Raw genomic sequence first — 20,750 nt, 5'->3', positions numbered from 1 at the left:
TGGTCACAAAGCTTTCAGCTGATCTCTCCGTGCCATGCAGCTGTTTCCTACTAGCTATCTTGTATTTGGTAGTGTATATATGCCCATGCTACTCTCTCACTTCCTCTCAGCTTACCCTTCCCCCTCCGTGTCCTCAAGTCCATTCTCTACATCTGCGTCTTTATTCCTGGCCTGCCCCTAGGTTCATCAGAACCTTTTGTTGTTGTTGTTCCACATATATGTGTTAGCATACAGTATTTGTTTTTCTCTTTCTGACTTACTTCACTCTGTATGACAGACTCTAGGTCCATCCACCTCACTACAAATAACTCAATTTCGTTTCTTTTTATGGCTGAGTAATATTCCGTTGTATACATGTGCCACATCTTCTTTATCCATCCATCTGTTGATGGACACTTAGGTTGCTTCCATGTCCTGGCTATTGTAAAGAGAGCTGCAATTAATATTTTGGTACATGACTCCTTTTGAATTATGGTTTTCTCAGGGTATATCCCCAGTAGTGGGATTGCTGGGTCATATGGTAGTTCTATTTTTAGTTTTTTAAGGACCCTCCATACTGTTCTCCATAGTGGCTATATCAATTTACATTCCCACCAGCAGTGCAAGAGGGTTCCCTTTTCTCCACACCCTCTCCAGCATTTATTGTTTATAGGTTTTTTTTGATGATGGCCATTCTGACCAGTGTGAGGTGATACCTCACTGTGGTTTTGATTTGCATTTCTCTAATGATTTGTGATGTTGAGCATCTTTTCATGTGTTTCTTGGCCATCTGTATGTCTTTGGAGAAATGTCTATTTAGGTCTTCCGCCTATTTCTGGATTGGGCTGTTTGTTTTTTTGATATTGAGCTGCATGAGCTGTTTGTATATTTTGGAGATTAATCTTTTGTTAGTTGCTTCATTTGCAAATATTTTCTACCATACTGAGGGTTGTCTTTTCATCTTGTTTATGGTTTCCTTTGCTGTTTCATGCCTGTACTTTATTGGGAGAAGGTAGACAGTCTTGAGAAAAGCATTTTGCAATGGTTCTTAATGTAGAGCCCAAAATGGGGAGGAGGGCACAGTGTAGGTTGGTTGGCTCCACACACTTGAAATAAGTAAAAGCTTTCAAATATGTTGAGGGGAAGAGCTATAGCTTTCATCCAATTCTCATAGGGACAAATGCTTCAGATGGTTAAGAGAATTAATGCTTTAGTGACATAATAGAGTATACATCAGTCAACTCCTGTGTCACTTAATTACCTGATATCATGATGAACTTCCTTTTCGTATTTTTCTTCTCTGCGCTTTTTATGACAGCAAAAGATGATAAGACCAATGAGGACTAGTGCAAGCAAAGTTCCTATAACAGCTCCTGCAATTGTCCCAGCTCTATTTGAAGCTAGAATAAAATGTTAATAAGAAAATAATTAATATTAAAAAAAGCAAAACAAACAAACAAAAAAACTTCCATCTAGTCATTTTGAAGGTAAGGATACACAATGACATTGATTTCGTCGCATATACTAACGTTAAGAGACAAATTAGTTAGCTTTTTTTCTGGTCTAGGGGAAAATCCACTAAAAGAACTTTCTTCTGAACTGTGTAAGCTATTTCAAGGATAAAAGAATGAAACCACTCTAGGGGATTTTAATATTCACAGCTATCTTGGTTGGCATATAAGAATGTTCTAAAAAGTCTGTCGTCACTGACATTGGCTAAATATGGTACAAGAGTCAATTTGACAACTCTTGCCTCTTTAATGTCACTACAATAATAAAGAAGGTTTTATTAATAAAATGTAGTACTTTTTTTCTTTCCATGACTTAGAAAAGCTAGCAACCAAGCCACAGGGTGCTTTGCTCAAAGTTAGCATCCCCTTGCCCTTAATACCCACACTCACTGATGGAACCAAAGGAGGCTGTATAAAGATAACACTATCAGAGCAGAAAGAAGATAACTTACGAGGAACAACATCCAGGCGTAGCAGGCATTGATCAGAGCCCACTCTGTTTTTGACTGTACAACTGTATGTCCCAGAGTATTCGGTAGTGGCATTTTTTACAGATATAACAGGTGAAGTCATTTCTATGAGAAGAAAGGGGGTAAGGGAGCAAAACCCATTCTTATAGTAACATATTGCTGAGTTTTTAGTAAAAGCAAACTCTACTTGGTTGACAATCCAGGTAAAAGTGAGACAAACTGAAGCTACATACAGAACAAACTTGGCAAGACACGTGCATGTCTCCGGGATGCAAACGACTGTGCCTCTAGTTCATTTATGTCAAAGCCAAGGTAATCATGACCCCTTCAGCCAGGCACAGAGAGTCTCTGCTGAAGCAGAGCCACGTTGACTATAAAAAACATTCTGTGCCACAAAGGCTCTTAGGTGCAGCAGTAAGATTTACAAAATGTATGTCATCCCCCCAGACAGAAGAAACATGAAAGAAAGTGAGAGGGGGTCGTATTGTTCAGCCTCTTAGTTTGAAAAACAGAGGTGGAGAGAGATCCTGCTTAAAAGCGGGGTGGGGTGGGAGGGAGGAGGGTGGAGCATGGTAACCAGTTTGAATAACAGGTTAATTATAACATACAGATGAATAATCAGATTTAACCAATTTGAATCTTGTTGGTTATTCACAGCTGTTGTTTTGTTGTTTTAACAGACATGATGGTTAAATAACCGTATCTTCAACATGAACCCAGGCAAAACACTCAAGATCCAACTCTTGCTGTAACTTAACCACTAATTTATGATAATGAACAGTTTCCATCAATATTACCATCAATTAAAAAATATACAACAGGGGCTTCCCTGGTGGCGCAGTGGTTGAGAGTCCGCCTGCCAATGCAGGGGACACGGGTTCGTGCCCCGGTCCGGGAAGATCCCACATGCCGCGGAGCGGCTGCGCCCGTGAGCCATGGCCGCTGAGCCTGCGCGTCCGGAGCCTGTGCCCCGCAACGGGAGAGGCCACAACAGTGAGAGGCCCGCCTACCGCAAAACAAAACAAAAAAATATATATATATACAACAAAGAAACCAATTATAATATCCTAAATGGTGATCATTATAAAAATATCTCTTCACTTATACTACATGACACCAAGTTGTCATTATAAAACACTGACTAATTCCCACAGAATCCTGATTGCTCTGTCTAGAAAAGGGAAGGTATCTGGGGATTAAAAAATATACACTTACATGCACAAACCCTGCTAGACTTAAGTCTAAATCAATGGCACACGATTCAAAGTGCATAATCAGCAGTACCTGGTAACCATGAGGTTGGCAGTTTCTGTGAGTTGGACAATTTTTGCCATTCATATCGTAATGGGAGTGAACCTTCTTTCGGTTCACATTTTAGTTTAAAGTCACTTCCAATTTCTTCTGATCCATCAATGTAACATCTTGTACCTGAAGGCTTAACTGAGAAAAGAAAATAAGTTATAACTTTATACAAGAGAACGGAATGTGTGTTTCTAATGATTACTTAAACACACAGCATGTCACACAACCACTAACTCAATAGCAGGGGGTCCTGGGTTCAGAGTGGACAAGACTGAAAGACTACAATAGGTTGCCAACGCCAGTTTACTCAGCTTGATCCAGCACAAAACAGGCAAGAATGAGCTCAGGCAAGCAGCCACTGCACAAGGCCAGGCAGCATCTCAGGTGCGGCTCTGCGCCCCTCCATCCCATGGGGCACATGTGCAAAAAGCAAGGATGATGCGGGCTGGGCTACTTCAGACCCAAGGAAGCTTCTTCCCCCCACCCCCCATTCCCAACCTATTCTTCTACTTGGAGCGTGACGTGTAGCCCTCTGGGAGTATATGCATTGTCACAACCCTCTCTGTGTGCTGTTAACCCAACAATCAGGGGATTGACGATAAATTATGCTGATAGGAGGGACAATTCACTTAGTACAGGAAGGACCAATTATTTTCCACATTTACAGCGATCCAAAACCACCCAGAGAGCAGTGTTATAAAAAGGCAGATCTGAGGTTATATTCCAGGTCTAACTCCATTATGTGAAACCCACCTGAACACTAGGTTAACACCCTGGCAGTTCAGACTCTCTTGCTGAACTGCATTAAGGCATAATACACATACAATAAAATGAACACATTTTAATCATGCGAGCTGATCACTTTCAACACTAAGCACCACGCCAATCCTCTCCCAAGCAATTTCCCTCAAGCTGACTGCAGTTGATCTCACTGCACAAACGGGTCCCAGACAGCCGCTGATCAGATTTCTATTGCTATAGATTAGTTCTGCTGCTTCGTGAGTCGTATAAATGGAAAAATACAGTATGCGCTTTTGCTTCTTTTATTCATCGTAAGGCTTTTTTATGACTGATCCAATTGATCTATGTTGTTGTATATATATATATATCAGTGGTCTGTTCTTTCTTACTACCGAGTTGTATCCCATTGCTTGTTCATTCAGGTATTGATGCACACTGTTTCCTGTCTTGGGGCTACTGTTAAAGCCTAATTAGCCAAACTGGCCAGGAGCAGGTGTGAAGTCTGTGGAAATCAGACTGACTGGCGAGGAGGTGCTATGAGGAGCTGGGACAAGGGAGAGAGGGATTCTGAAGGTTCTGAGAAGAGTCTTCTAGAGGCAGAGATCAGTTCTGAATCTGATGCCATTTCTGAGGCAGGATTAGGAGAAGCGGGGATTAAACTGGAGACGAGGGTCATTTAGCAACCTGAGTACCCCCAGTAAAGGATGAGTAGCGCAAAGCGGGTCTGGGGGCAGCAATGAGGAGACAGCAGTAGGCTATAGTTTCCCAGCATCCCACGACCTTGGAGAGCAACATTCCCCATAAACCCTGTACCTGGCTCTATTTGCATCTCTCTTCCCAACCTGATAAATGGCAGGACTGCTTTTCTTCTGTTTTTCTGATTTTCATTCTTTCAAGTCCTGAGTGGGCTTTTATTCTTTCACTACTAAGAATAAATGTGAATGGGTTTTACAGTTTGGCACTACGTGAACAGTTTGAACAACACTGCTTGTAAATAGTGGTATATGTTTTCCTTTTTCATACCAGGTAAGTAAATGTTTATCTCTATAAGAAAGTGTCAAACTGTTTTCCAAATCTGGCTGACACGGTCTGTCATACGCAGTGGGGCATCTTTACCTAAGGTTGTCAATCATGATCTCACTTCACACATTTCCTGGTAATTCTTAAATTTAATTGGATTTCTCCCCTTTGTTACTACTTATATTTTTTAGTAAGGATCAACAGATGCATTTAACTGCGTTGTTGACTTTCCTAAGCAAATCTCTTTCTTTTGCAGACTGATCAGTTGCCCTGGACATTACATCAACTGGACTTTTGAATCAGTTTTGCGCATTATCTCATCCTCTGAGTCTTCAACAAAATGAGCCTTGTTCTCCATTTCTTCAACCTACCAATAAATCCTTTATTACACAAACTAGCAGTAGGTGAGATACTGAAGCAATGCTTTGGACATCAAACTTCTATTGGTAATACAGCGTTCTAACCCTAACCCTTCTTCTTTTCTACTGAAAAATGTCCCCTCCCCAGACATATCCAATAACAGGCAGTTGTTTAAAGTGGCTGCTCAGGAAATCACGTCCCACTGAGTTTGAGATTTCAACACACTCTATGCACAGCAGAACGAGATTTTTACCAGCACTGGTTCTGAGCGGTGCTTAGGACCGGCTGCCTGCTTTCCACTGGGTGGAGAAAAGTGCAAGTCTTTTACATGCCAGCCCCAGCATTACAAAGCCAGGAAGACAAACTGCTAATCCACGGCACTTAGCTGAATTGAAAGAAAGATGAAACCACAAAAGGAACAAAAATAAAGTCTCACCCGCTAAGGTTTCTTTGGTCTGGGGCTCCCGGATATCTAGCTATTGTCCTCAGAACATGTGCCACCATGATCATTAGCAGAGCTAATAAAAAGTCATTCTCAGTTAAGGGTACATGGCCGTCAACTCGTATTCGGTCAGCGTCCCACCGATTTAGCAATGCTGTGCTCCATCTGTGTATTGTATCATCATCCCTCCATGCTAGTGGCTCACTGCCTCAGTCTATAGGAAACACTCTAAATCTCTATTTGGGACAGAATATGCTTTGATCATCATGTCATCCATATAGGAATATTTTTGCTTAGTTCAAAATACCTTGACTCCTGGCAAAATCCGTGCATAGATGGTAAAAATCAATGGTCAAAAGTTTGAGGAGAAACAAGATATTTGCATAGTCTCAAAGTGGTTCCCCCACTGGGATTTTTTTTTTTAAAAAAACATCTTTACTGGAGTATTATTGCTTTACAATGTTGTGTTAGTTTCTGTGGTAGAACAAAGTGAATCAGCTATATGTATACATATATCCCATATCTCTTCCCTCTTGCGTCTCCCTCCCACCCTCCCTATCTCACCGCTCTAGGTGGTCACAAAGCACCGAGCTGATCTCCCTGTGCTATGCAGCTGCTTCCCACTAGCTATCTATTTTACATTCGGTAGTGTATATATGTCCATGTTACTCTCTCACTTCGTCCCAGCTCACCCTTCCCCCTCCCCGTGTCCTCAAGTCCATTCTCTATGCGTCTTTATTCCTGTCCTATCCCTAGGTTCATCAGAACCATTTCTCTTTTTTTTTAGATTCCATATATATGTGTTAGCATACGGTATGTTTTTCTCTTTCTGAGTTACTTCACTCTGTATGACAGTCCCTAGGTCCATCCACCTCATACAAATAACTCAATTTCGTTTCTTTTTATGGCCAAGTAATATTCCACTGTATATATGTCCCACATTTTCTTTATCCATTCATCTGTTGATGGACACTTAGGTTGCTTCCATGTCCTGGCTATTGTAAATAGTGCTGCAATGAACCCTGTGGTACATGACTCTTTTTGAATTATGGTTTTCTCAGGGTATATATATGCCCAGTAGTGGGATTGCTGGGTCGTATGGTGGTTCTATTTTTAGTTTTCTAAGGAACCTCCATACTGTTCTCCATAGTGGTTGTATCAATTTACATTCCCACCAACATGCGATTATTTTTTAATCCCAGAGGGAAAAGTAGTAATTTTTTTTTAAAGTAGTAATTTTATAGCAGAGAAACCTATCAGATAAAACTGAAACCAAGTGATCATGGTTAACAATAGACAGGACATCATGTGCCCCCTGACATTAACTGGAGACTACAGATGTCAATGCAGCAGGGATCTTAGATTTGACCCCAGCACAAAAACGCATTAACAGGAAGCTGTGGAATTCAAATTAGGCCTGTAGTTTAGTTAATATTATTGTCCCAACATTAATCTCTTGCTTTTGGTAGTTGTACTATGCTTTTATAAAATGTTAACATTAGGAAAAATTAGGTTATGGGTATACTCTCAGGAACTTTCTGGTATTTTTGCAACTTTTCTATAAAACTAAAATTATTTCAGAATAAAAAGTTGAAAAAAAAATCCCAGTGTTGATTGAGTCCCCACACATGCTGTTGCCACGTGTTCTTGTGATGTGGGTGCAGTCTGAGCGCACCATATACACACACGAAGGAAAGTTAACCTGTGCGTGCTCTCCTCTGCAAAACAACCCAGTCTATTTATACCGAAAGGTCTCAATAATAGGCTTTTTCAGAGTTCTCAGGGAAGGTGCTGGTAATGTGTGGTCACCATATTAACCCTCTGTCAATTCCCTTTGTTATCATCACCCCGTCCAGTTTCTTTCCTGAGTTGCATCCACATATACGTCTGGTGTATCTGAAAGAGCAGGGTGGGCCTCAGCAATGGAGCGAGGGATAGCAACATACCACCCCTCACACCGAGGCAGCTAACGGTCCACACAGCACCCACGGCTCACCGAACGAGCTTTCATTACTCCGTGAACACCATGGTGGCATCTTCAGGTTTCCCACAAACGAATCAAAGTATCAGGCAGAGCCTCTGACAATGAACCAAGCAAGAGCTCCACTGGACTGCCATTCAGTCTGGTCCCTAGAGGGGACTTTATTTAATCTTTCCTCCAGATTGTCTAAGCGGAATTTTCAGAAAAAAGTGAGCAAATTAGGCTTCTGTCCAGCTCTCACTTTCAAGAGAAACTTCTAATGTTTTCTGCCACAGTGGTCATGACTCACCTGGAAACATGGAAGAGACAAAGAAATTCTCCTCTGGCTCTGAGACAGCCTCGCCAGGTCAGAGGATTAGTCATCCCCACTTCCCTTCGGCAACCACCGCCCCCATTCTCCCCACCCCACATTTTAATCCCTCTCTCCCTCCCCGATTTGACTTCAGGGTTTGCTTGGCCACGGTGATGCCCCACGGAGCTAACAAAAGGAGTTACTGTCTCAATGCTTCCCACAGTTCTAGGCGGAGGAATAAGATGTGAGGGGTGTGAGGTTTAATGTAAAAGGCCATCCCTCCTGCCCAACAGCCATGGCTGCTGCCTCAGTGTGCCCGGCCAGAGCCTGTTCCTAAGGGATCTCTCTCTTTCCCTCTCACACACACACACACACACACACACTCACACACACAGTGCCCGTCCACACCTCTTCCGGGAACATGTGCCAATCGCATTCCTCCCAGTGTACCTGTCCCCCTCAGACAGGGATTTCACAATAAATAATTCTGATAAATATGTATAGTCTGCTTGGTACAGCATGAACTAGTTAAATTTTCATATATATCCTAACTCAATGCTTCCTGGAGAGCAGTGCTTAAAGAAGATATACTCAGGGTTATAATTCCAGGTATGCCTGGGCTAAGAGTTCAGACAAATTATTAAACTTTACCTGCTTTCATATTTATAAAAAAGAAAGGCAACTCCATGTTCACTGAATGTAGACACAAAAGGCTAGAATTTCCAATGTTACCATATTCCTTTTTCTGGTTCCTTGTTCAGGTTCACTTGCTTTCATATCACAGACATATTCTGAATGAGCTCCATTTAGCATGGAGTGCCCTTTACCAGGACCCCCTTGTGTGCCCCCTTCAGTGATGTCGCCAGAAGACTGCCTTACCAACCAAGACAACCCCTGGAGTTGCCATTGGGGTGCAAAGAAATCCGCATTCTTATTCCTAATCTCTACCTGCTCTGATATTCATTCTTTAGAAAAGTATGCTACTCAGGATGAGTCTGGAACCCAACAGACTTAAGCTCTCTGCTCAGTTTCTAAAACAAAAGGAACGAAAGGTAGAAGTTGAGGTGGGGGCGGGGGGCCGGCGGGGGAATTGTCCAGATTAGTTATTTCCAGGAGTATGGCAGGTGATTCCAGCAACCAGCATTTCCTACATAAAGTGGGTGCCCAAGTGTCCCCCAAACCTGGCACCTTAGGTCGCAGGGGAATTTACTGTCACTGAATAGTGATAGACAGTTGAGATTTTCTACATGGCAGCCATTGTACTTTTGGGTAAAGCCTACCACGATAAGATTTTAGAAGTATATTTATGAATGGTACCTTTCAGAGTTTCTCAGTTTGCAGCGGTAAAGAGTGCTTGTGCATGACCACAGAATCTAGAGGAGGATAACAAACTCTGTGGGCCTTGACTGTTTATGAAGCAGTTTATACATATCTCCTTCTAAACTATCCTGGAGAGCTGCATCTTAGTGGCCACCTGTCTAATCTCCTCACTTTAAGGATGAAAAACAGTGATGCTCATGGAGGTAAAGGACTATCTAAGGTCTAAAGGCCTTACACCAATTCAATATTCCAGCTACCATGTTCCATCTCCTCTGTTCTAAATACTCCAATTACTCATCATAGAAACCTCATTTATTCTTTGGGAAATGCAGTTCGAAAAAGCTTAAGGCACACGTCACAATTGTGAGCTGAATAAGACTGCAAAGAGACTTAATGATAATTATTTTTATGTTTCGAAAATATAGGCTGAGGCCCAGGAAATGAAGAGGTTCTATTTAATTCTCAGGGCAAACCTGAGAACAATGGGAAAAGCCTGGATCCCCTAACTCCTGCTTTAGCGTTCTTCTCCCATATCACAGAACTCCTTCGTTTACTTTCAAATGCTTTCATGAACTTCACAAAGAAGTTGGTCGCTTACTTTTCCTACCCAAAGGAAAAACAAAAAGGTAGCTTTATGTTTTATGCTATTAGAGGACATTAGAATTATGTCAAGTATTTAAAATTATTACTCTAAAAACCTAAGCTTTGTCTCACATAAATGCTGCTACTATAGTACTGTGACCACTCACCCTGTTAATAAGTAACATTATTACAAATAACTTACCAAGAACTGTCAGCTGAATCTTCTTATTTCCAACACCGGGAGCTTTTTTCACTTTGCACTGGTATGTGCCAATATCTGACAACTGTAAATTTGTTACATTTATTGATGCATCACCAGATTTGAGATCAGTACTTGTAAAATGTACTCGTCCCTTGAGATCTTGATAGTAGTCGTCATAAATTTTGTCTCCAGAATATAAAATAATCTAAAAGAAAGCCAAGATAAGACAAGGAAAAAAGAAACAAGCAAGCAAACTCTCTCTCTCATTAAAGGAGCTCTGGATACACCATGGTACTGTAGGATCCAAAAAAAGAATAAGAACACGGTATCATGAGGAATCTACAAGTATTCAAATCACAGGTTAAGAAAACAGAGAGAAACCACAATACGATCCCTAAGTATGGTCACACACTGTCATTGTAAATGGGGAAACCAAGACCGCCACATGATTAATGTAGCCCTCTATCAGAGCCCTTCGGTGAGACTCCACAAGAGCGTGGATTTGTGAATTCTGATACACTCTATTTTCAGCTGCCTCAGAGGATGCAGTGTGCCAATCAACTGTATAAAATCAGGTACAAACCACCACTACTGCCCAAAAGGGGCTTATGATAATTTACCCGTGGAACTTAAAAACAAAAAAAGACATTTTTTGTCTTAATATACTAAGTTGGAGGCACTCGAAGATTCCAGACTCTAATAGATAAAATAATAAAATAAACCTGTTTAGATGTGTGTGCCCAGCCAGGTTAACAGGACCTTCCAATTAATCTGTGACTAAGAGCAAAGACCTTTCCTAATTCCACTAAGTTTTCTGAACCACTGTTATAGGCTTTGATGGAAATAACTAAAGGCTAGATTTAGAGGGAAAATAAGTTCTGCTAAACTTGACTTGGAAGATAACTGATAATAGTCATCTCTAACTATCACTAAAATTAATTGAACACACTTTATAATTTTTCATTCGCTAATAAAATCCTTCATTCTGGCCATCTGAGACCCAAGAGCCAAAGAGCAGTGGTACCAAAGTCAAATAATAATCAGAAAAGACAACTACAGTCTACATCCTGCACATAATTTTTTATCTGAGATGTTTATTATGAACAATAAGATCAGAATCAGTGCCATCTGTAGGAATTTCTCCAGGACACAGACTTGGGTTCTTCTATTATCACCTCCCCTACCATGATGACCCCACCCCCAATTCACTAAAGATCTTTTGCTTGTATAAAGTGTCTGCACTGCAGACACACTCAGTACCGGTTTGCTAAGTAAATAAAAGACGCAGTCGAAGGGTCCACAGCTGACTTACTCTGTAAAACAAGCCATCACTTTGTTTGTTCCATCTTCTCCCCACACCCAGTTGACAACAGCAACACTGAGAACTCCTCGAATGAGATAGTGTCTCTTCCTCTATATTAAACTGTGGACTCTCCTGGGCCACAAAGTTCAGTCCCTCATTTTGCTACACACACGCTTCAGTAGTCTTTCAAGGAGGGCCTGACAAATAAAATGTGTCTCCAACTGTCAGTCATTTTTGTAAACTAACTCAATGTTTTCCCATGAAAACAGTCTTATAAACAGTAGTTAAGAAACCGGGAAGTAACATTTACCAGGCAATTTTGATTCCTCTTTACAACCCAGCAGCGATGGAGACACTATCCACGTTTAACCTTTAACCTGAGGAAAGCAGGGGCTGTCACAGACCTTCTCTCCCAAAGTCACACAGCTGAGATGCAAACCAGATCCATTTGGCCTGCCACTGTATACTGACTGACTTTATAAACATTTCTTTATGACTTACAGGCTTACAAAATGCTAATGCATATTGTATTTCAGAGAATTCTTACCACAACCCCGAGGCAGGTGTACTTGGTCCTATTTTACACATGAGGAAACAGAGGAGGTAGTACACGTTAGTGCAGAGGATAATCAAATGCGGGCTGGGGGGTAGCGGGCAGGGCAGGGCAGGGTCAGAGAGACTGGGGTTCAGACCCCCAGCTGTGTCTGTTGCCAGCGCCGTGACCCTGGGCATGTTCCTTCAAATCCCTGGGCCTCACTTTCCTCCTCCTCACAGGAAATGATCCTCATTCCGGGATGCTGTTTTAAGGCTTAAAAATAAGTATATATAATTAAAGTATATAAAATGCTGCCCAGCACACAGTAAGTGCACAGTACATGGTAACTGTTTGCTGACTAAAGAGATCACACAGGGAATGATGGAAATTCCTCCAGCCAGTCCCCCACCGCACTGCCTGCTAGCTTAAAAATATTAAAATAAGGATTTGGCGAGCATTATAATGTAGCTGAAATTCTATGTAAGCATCCTCTTCTGCATCAATCTCTCCCTAGGCCCTTCTTTCTTTTGGTCTTCCTTTACTGTGTTTTAGGTTAGAGGCTAGGCTTTGCCAAATTTGCCAGAATTGCCCAGAAATGGACACTTCAACCCAGTTACTAGTTTCATACGTGTCTCACAAGTCCTGCAGGCAGCAAGGTTGGGCCTCTCACTCAGCACAGAAGTTCTTGTCTCCTTACATGAATAGAAACGCAAGGCTATAGGGCACGCTGGACTTCTTGGTCTCGAGACGTACCTGGTCACAGGGCTTCACCCGTGAGTCTTAAGCCAGAAGCATTTATGACCTGTGCTCTCCATTCATGCATCTTAACCACGGAACCAGAGTCCTGGACTCTAAAGGGGGATGGGCACTGCACTGGCGAGGGAGTCTGGGGTGTGTAGGACCTCAGGTAGAAGCTTGCACTCACGGTGCTGGCACTGCCATGGAAAGCGGAGAGGGGATGGGGCTTCCCTGGTGGCGCAGTGGTTGAGAGTCCGCCTGCCGATGCAGGGGACACGGGTTCGTGCCCCGGTCCGGGAAGATCCCACGTGCCGCGGAGCGGCTGGGCCCGTGAGCCATGGCCGCTGAGCCTGCGCATCCGGAACCTGTGCTCCGCAACGGGAGAGGCCACAACAGTGAGAGGCCCGCGTACCGCAAAAAAAAAAAAAAAAAAAAAAAGGAGAGAGAGAGAGGGGATGAAGAGCAAGATGAGAGGGGACACGGTATCTGGGCTGAGTATACAGGATGAGTCAGGCTCAACTTATTTTGCTTAGGGGGAGAGAAGGAAGTTCTAGTACCAGAATCAGGGCAGAGATATATCCTTGGAGGGGGTGGCCCTAGACATTTACAACTTGGGAAAGCACCTTAATTTTTTTCTTCACAAATACATCATGGACAGACTGCTTGTACTTGCCAAAAATAGTTAATTACCTAACTGCACTGATTCAGCCATTAAACAGCTGGATAACCCCTTCTTTAATATGGACCATAAGTAAAAATTTCCCTTCCAAATATATTATGTATAATATTCCTCCAAATACTCGAACTTCTTTTTCTCTCCCTGGTTTAATATAATTTATTAACACTGATTTTTTTTAAATTAAATATATCAGGCAAAGCTAATATGAGGCACTCTAAATTAGTGGAATAATCTGGTACAATTAAAAGGCAAAGCGTGATATGTGTATTTGGAGATGAGGTTGAAATCGTGCCCCAAAGGGTTAACAGAAACTGGTGACTAACAGGAATTCTTAAGCTTGTCTTAGAGAACAGAACATAAAAGCACGGCTTGTTCAAAACCCCTCCACTTGTACCCTACCGTCTCTGACTCAGCTCGCCTTAATTATTTTTTAACTCCTTAACCACCTTTATAGACAATGCTGATGTATGGGTCACACAGTGATGGGGGGGGCTTAAGTTGTTTTCCAGGAACTGGGAGTTGGCTTCTGTCCAGTTCAAGCCGGCTAAGGTTGGTTGGGACCACCGACCCTAAAACTGAGTCTGGGCAGGTGTCCATTGAATGGCCTTTTGACGTCAGAGGGCTGAAAACTCCACCTTCAATCATGCTAAGTGTCTCCATTTCTGAACATGAATCTCAAGAAAAAGCATGTAACTAAGCTATATCTGCACAGAACACTGATGACCTCACCTTTTCCTAACTCCAAACACCTTTCCCCATGCCTAAGACCACCCTGCTTCTTTATCTCATAAATATGTCAAGCCCCTTGCCTTCAGGGAGGCAGATCTGAGATTTGTTCTGTCTCCTCACTTGGCTGCCTTGTGAGTAACTCTTTCTCAGCTGCAAACTTTGGCATCTCAGCTCTTGTCTTTCAGCATTTGTCTTGCTGCAAGTCAGGCAAAGGAACCTGGTTTAATAAGAAGGTTATTGGGCAATTTTTCTCCTTTGTGCTACTTTTGGCTTTTCAAGTTTTCTACATTAGGCTCTTATTAATTTGTAATTAGAAAAAATTCTATAATAATACAGTCATCCCGGGGCTTCCCTGGTGGCACAGTGGTTAAGAATCCACCTGCCAATGCAGGGGACACGGGTTCGAGCCCTGGTCCGGGAAGATGCCACATGCCACGGAGCAACTAAGCCCGCGCACCACAACTGCTAAGCCTGAGCTCTAGAGCCCGCGAACCACCACTACTGAAGCCCGCGTGCCTGGAGCCCGTGCTCCACAACAAGAGAAGCCACCGCAATGAGAAGCCCGCACGCCACAACGAAGAGTAGCCCCCGCTCGCTGCAACTAGAGAAAGCCCGCATGCAGCAACAAAGACCCAATGCAGCCAAAAATAAATTAAAATGAATAAATTAAAAAAAGAAACTAGATCTTAATTATAAAAAAATTTAAAATAAAAAATAATAATACAGACATTCCTCCGTACCCCCGGTGGGGGTGGGGATGGGGGTGGTCCAGGACCTCCTTCCCCCTCCCCTCCTCAGATGCCAAAATCCGCAGATGCTCAGGCCCCTCATACAAGATCGCGTACTTACGAGATGATTTAAAGTATATGCACCCTCCCATATACTTTAACTCATCTCTAGATTACCTACAATACCTAATACAATGTAAATGCTATGTAAATTGTTGCTGGCATGTGGGAAATTCAAGTTTTGCTTTCTGGAAGTTTCTGGATTTTTTTTTCCCGAATATTTTCAATCCATGAATGGTTGAATCCACAGATGGGGAACCCACAGATATGAAGGGCCAACTGCTGTTTTGATTTTTAAGGAATTCAATGTATAGGATATTTAACATGCAAAAATATGGAAAGCAGACTGTAATAATACGTACGTTCATTACACTGTTAGACTTGACCCTTACACTGGTAATGGAATCCTTGTGTGAAATGTAAAAATTCAATTCTACCTAACCTTTCACAAAGCCTAGTTTACCAGGCATCCCCTAACACGTTATGCACATTCCTGCTGCACTGTCATACCCGCTCCATATACGCCTCCCCTGCTCCCTGGCTCACATATACTTCCAAGTCCAGATTTTCAGGACGTTCCCAAGTTCCTCTCCTTCCTTGCAGCCTTCTCTAAGAAGTCTGGTGACCTTTTCTTCCTCTTGAAATCGGAGGTCACTTATTATCCACTTCACTCCATTACATAAGTGTCCTCAATTTCCACAGCATGTGCCTTCCTCACCTACACCATAAGCTATGACTTTCTTCATAGCTCCCCAGGTCCCCCCACACGTTATCAGCACAGTGACAGACACCGAAGACCAGTTCCCCGGCATCTGCCGAGTAAGCAGCACATACCACTTGATCCACCTTCTGATTATCAGCTGGTGATAGCAGCCACTCGATGTCCAGAGGTCCCTGGTCTTCTGGACTGAGGGTAAATTTGCATGGCAAATAGGCAGTTTCCCCTTTGGCCTTTTCAATCATCTGTTCAGGAGTAGTGATACTCAAACTTCTGGCGAAATCTAGAATATGAAACATGTATATCGACTGAGCATCTGCTCTCAGGCTGGCAGCACACTCAGCACACCTCAGCTCTTCAGAGGGAGCACAGGATGTGGGAGAAACAGGATTTTATTTGGGACCACAGTAATGAAATTCCAATTCAGCGGTCCCCAGTTTTTAAGTCTGTGCTTCTGTAGAAATAGAATGACAAATATTAATATCCATCTTATTCAATGCAATTTCCTTTCAGAACACTGGGAAGTTCCCAACGTTATATGGAATACCAGCATTCTCATATGAATCATAAGAACCTAGTAAAGGATTTCTATTATCCAAGCAGATGTTTAAAACTGAACCTGGCTAGAGTCTCTGAAAGGGCAATTACGTCACACTAATTCAAGGCCATATTAATTCACGCTTCCATGGTGCCAGGGACACACTTGGAACTCCCATCACTGGGGCACATGCTGATAAATTTTGACACGTTTCCTGCCAAGGCTTCTGTAATTCCAAATTTTTATTAAATTTGATTCTGTAACTTTTATCGAATGCTTAAAAATATTTCTAAGTAATAAATTTTGATGACAATTCAAAAAGAGAAGAAACTGTCAATTTATATATTTTTAAATGCACCAAATAATTGACCTCAATATTATCTTTAAGACATTTCTTACTGTTTGTCCCTTCTTATTTCCCTTCTGAAAAAGTCAGACATATTTATTATATCATTTTTTAAAAGACATCATAAAATTCCATAACCTATTCTCAAATTTGTATTCTATGAAACTTCCACTTAGATCACACTAATGCTGGATGGCAATATTTGAAAACTCTATAAAAGCAAAAATAGATGTCCTGAGCCCCAAACAAAAATTCCAACATAGTTTCTTCCAACTGAGTTTGTGAGAGATGGCTAAAACCCACTGTAACCCCATAAGAATTGAAAAAAAAGTCTCCTCCTTGTGGCTAATGACTTACTGTAACAAAATCAGTATCTTTTACATGCAAAATAGATGGAAATTAACTACGAGCAAAACGATGCTATTTCTTACCAGTAAGGGAAAAAATACCAAGTTTAATTCACACATAGATCTGTTCACTACTTATGTCTTGCAATAAAGATTACAGTTTGAGCAACCAACAACTTAATATAAAATGCAAATTTAGTCTGTAAATGAACTATCACACAAAACTTTTTTTTTTTTTAACTATTTACACTATAAAAGTTTGAACCACACTAGTCTGTCACTGTATGTTTTTCTTGTGATAACCTAACATTTTCTTATAGGTAAAGTCAAATGTGTAACGTATGCAGGTCTGAAGCTTCAAATGAATACACTGGTTTCTGTTCAGCAGCTCTACAACGTGGGCCTGACTTTCCGGGCTGGATGACGACCTGGAAGAGGCCCCAAGCACAAAGATTATGATACATGGGGCTTTCCTCTCTCCCCCACTTCCCATACCCCTGCTCACACCATAAAAATAAACACGGAGCAAAATTAAAAGTAAATCCAAGTCCTAATTCTCCATAATGATGCTTTTGTTGCTGGTTTTCAAATGACGCATTCTAACAGAACAAACCAAAATGAAGAATTATATTATTATCCATCACATGAAGCTTTCCATTAGCTCGTAGAAGAGGCTTAATACACACGGACTATCAGTTGTAATGAAATGTTAGTAAGGTTGTAGCCAATAGATTGAGAAGGAAAGAAAAGTCAGGTTACATTCAAGACCATTTATATTCAGGCACCATCCTAGGCTTTTATCACATTTAAGTGCACTCATCAAACAGCAAATTAAATTTGGACACAGACTCTCTGCAGGCCCTCCCCTAAATCAGAGGTGGCCTTGTTTTGGCCAATAGAAAGTAGCCTGAGTACTGCTGAGCCAGTCCCAAGGCTAGGCTTCAAGAGGCGTTGCTGCTCCACATAGAGAGAACTGAGGTGTCAGACCAACAGCTGTAAGTACCCAACCTGCAGCCACCCTAAAACACCAGCCCAGTCCACACCAGCTGCCTGCAGCTCCAGGAGTGACCCTAGACAGGATCATGAACTAATACACGATTGTTCTTTTAAAGCCTCTAAAGTTTGGGTTGGTTTGTTAAACAGCAAAGATTGATATGCCATCCAAAACCACTGATTCAGCCCAAATGGACCACTTACCATCCCCCCAGAAGTCCATACTACTCCATTCTCCATTTCATGTGCACATTTCTATTTTAGATGGTATGATTTGCTACGTATCTGTATAATCGCAACTATTTCTCCTGATTAATATTCAATCCTCTGAATAAATACTTTCTATCATTTCTAATAAACTCAATTCCATTCCCACCTCATTCACTCAGGCACTCCGCTACCTCTCCAGCCTACAATGATCTTTCCTGTCTTCCTAGTAATGCTCACAGTACTTTACTTTCTGCTATCCATTATCACCCATTTGGCACTCAGCGAATACTATCTTCTTTCTTTTTTCTTTCCTTTTATAAACTCAGGCTCCATGGTTTTTTTCCCTTCTTCTAGATATCAATGAGCTTATCTTCCCGTACTACCTTGTAATTTTAAGTGAATTTTTTTAATGCATGCCCTGATTCACCATTAGCTCCATCAGGGTCAGCAGAAATTGTGGATACCTTTATCCTCTGTTGCGTTCCTTGCACATTAGTAGAAAATAACTGGTGACTGGATTATAAGTTTGATGAATTTTAGAAATGTTGAAAAATAGCATTAATCTGCCAGAAGGTCCTGCTACTTGAAGATCTCCTGTCTATAGCTCCTACAATTGTCTGCATTTGTCTGGGTATGAATACCATATGTATGATGTAAGATAGGAACGATCTAAGTACAGTCCAGGATGAGAATTCCATTTCAAACAAATCAAGACACAGCCCAAACATACGGAGGCAAAAATATATAAGTAAGAATGAAAATTTGCTATAAAAAAACAATTAAAACTTCCTGGTTACTCTGTGCTTCTAGAGCTTTTATTTTATAAAACATCAAATGAAAAGTTTAGAGGCATCAATTAGATATCTAAATGAGTAAAAGTTTAAATTCTCCTAATTCATGCTCTCAGTACTTATACTACAGTCATTAGAATGAAATGTAACTTCGTTTTCATGATAGTATCATCCATTCTTTCTTCTTTGATACATAAAAATTACTTTTCTTTTAAAGAGTATCTTAGAAAACAGTTACATGTGTATAAAAATGATCTGGATAGATATCAAACTGTTAGTTATTTTTCACAACTGAGATTTTAAGAAAGGTGAGCTTTATAATGAGATTTCCTTAATATGTATACTGCTAAAAGAAATTTTAAACAGACTCTTAAGTGGCTTTCAGCATTTCTTTTTCCAAAAAAATGTTTAAAACATTCAACTGCTCTTCATTGTGTTGCACTAGAAATGAATTAAAATCTCAAGATGGTAGAAAACAGTTATTGGGTTTCCTAGCAACACTGAAGGGGCCTCTCTGCACGAGGGCATAGTTTTTCAAGCACTGACGTATGCATCAGTCACAAATTGTAGAAGACAAAAGGCAGACACTTGGTCTCAGGCAGTGTCTCTGGATATTCTTAACACCGCCCAATTCTATTTATGCAGCAAATTGAGTGATAATTTAACTTGCAAACTACTTGTAAGTTCAAACATGGTCTCAAAACTAAGTCAAATAACAAATCTTCTTATAATTTTATTCAAACATATTCAGAATGTGATGAAATACGCAGCACATGATCAACTAAAAGTACTTGGAGGGTCCTGTTAATAAGTGCTCAGCACTGGATTATGTAAATAAACAGACTGAATCATGTCCCTTTTTGGCAGTGACTGAAATAACATCTCCCAGTTTTCTGCTTGCTTTTTCTAATCTCCAAATTCCAAATCACTTGAGTCTGTGGAACCTCTCTTCTGCCCAGTCTGACTTCTATCTGAGCATCAAAATGACATGAATTCATCAGAGTATTTTTCATCTTTGATGTTGTCATCTTCTGCCAAGGCCTTCGATCTTGTTTCCACCATCAGAAAGGAGCAGAACTGGAGAGCATGGCAGGCAGTACTCCTCTAGAAGGCAGGCAACGTTTGCAACTGAAAACCTGCCTTATTTCTTTCATTTCTTTTCAAGTTTAAGGTACATGTTAACCTGGATAGTCTTCAGCTATCTTTTCCTTCTGTCAATCTTAAAATCATAGGAAGTTGGAACGTGCTCATGAAACTTTACAGTTGATTAAAAAAAAAATGAAGTAAATGTGTGAGAATTTTCGATAATGTTTTGACTGAGGAAAGTCTTAAAGAAAACTAGAGAACACAAAACAGAGAACACAAAAGCTATGAAGAAAAACACATAAATTTAACTATATTAAAAATCTTAGGTTAAAAAAAATCACCATTTAGCTTTCAACAAAACTTGCTGAACGAAGGAAGGTTTTCTGCTATTCTATCACTGAGGAAATGAGACAAAAGGAAGGATCTGAAACATGTTTTCCACATATTTATCTATACAAGCAAGACACTAAATGTGGAGTCTGACCAAAGATGGCATATGCACAGGAATCTTTCAAGCAGTGACGGGTGAGGTGTTTTCACCTGGGTGGAGACAGGGGCTCCTACATAAGCTGTCTAGAGATCTAAGCAATCAATGAAATGCTTCATTACAACAGAATCAAATGGCATTCAAGAAATTCTGGATGCCCAAGGTAAGCAGGTCACAATACACTGGGGACAGCACAGGAAAGCAAACTCACAGGCCCAAGTACCTTTGTATAAGACAATGGAAACAGAAAGAGCCAAGCT

General features: G+C 41.1%; 1 protein-coding gene across 4 annotated transcripts in view; it reads right to left on the bottom strand.

Moving 5' to 3' along the window:
• Positions 1–20,750, bottom strand: part of CXADR (CXADR cell adhesion molecule) — a 73,938-nt gene that overhangs the window by 26,425 nt on the left and 26,763 nt on the right. For all 4 annotated transcript variants that reach the window (XM_019922654.3, XM_019922653.3, XM_019922655.3 and 1 more), the window contains exons 2-6: positions 15,809–15,975; positions 10,203–10,407; positions 3,245–3,400; positions 1,943–2,065; positions 1,241–1,379 (exon numbers count right to left, since the gene is read on the bottom strand). In XM_019922654.3, coding sequence (XP_019778213.1) covers positions 1,241–1,379; positions 1,943–2,065; positions 3,245–3,400; positions 10,203–10,407; positions 15,809–15,975 — 790 coding nt within the window. The remainder of the gene's footprint in view (positions 1–1,240; positions 1,380–1,942; positions 2,066–3,244; positions 3,401–10,202; positions 10,408–15,808; positions 15,976–20,750) is intronic.

The sequence above is a fragment of the Tursiops truncatus genome, chromosome 4, assembly GCF_011762595.2.
Source record: "Tursiops truncatus isolate mTurTru1 chromosome 4, mTurTru1.mat.Y, whole genome shotgun sequence".
Classification (NCBI taxonomy): Eukaryota; Metazoa; Chordata; class Mammalia; order Artiodactyla; family Delphinidae; genus Tursiops; species Tursiops truncatus.
The sequence above is the reverse complement of the archived record's forward strand: the minus strand, read 5'-3'. Positions and strand labels throughout refer to the sequence as shown.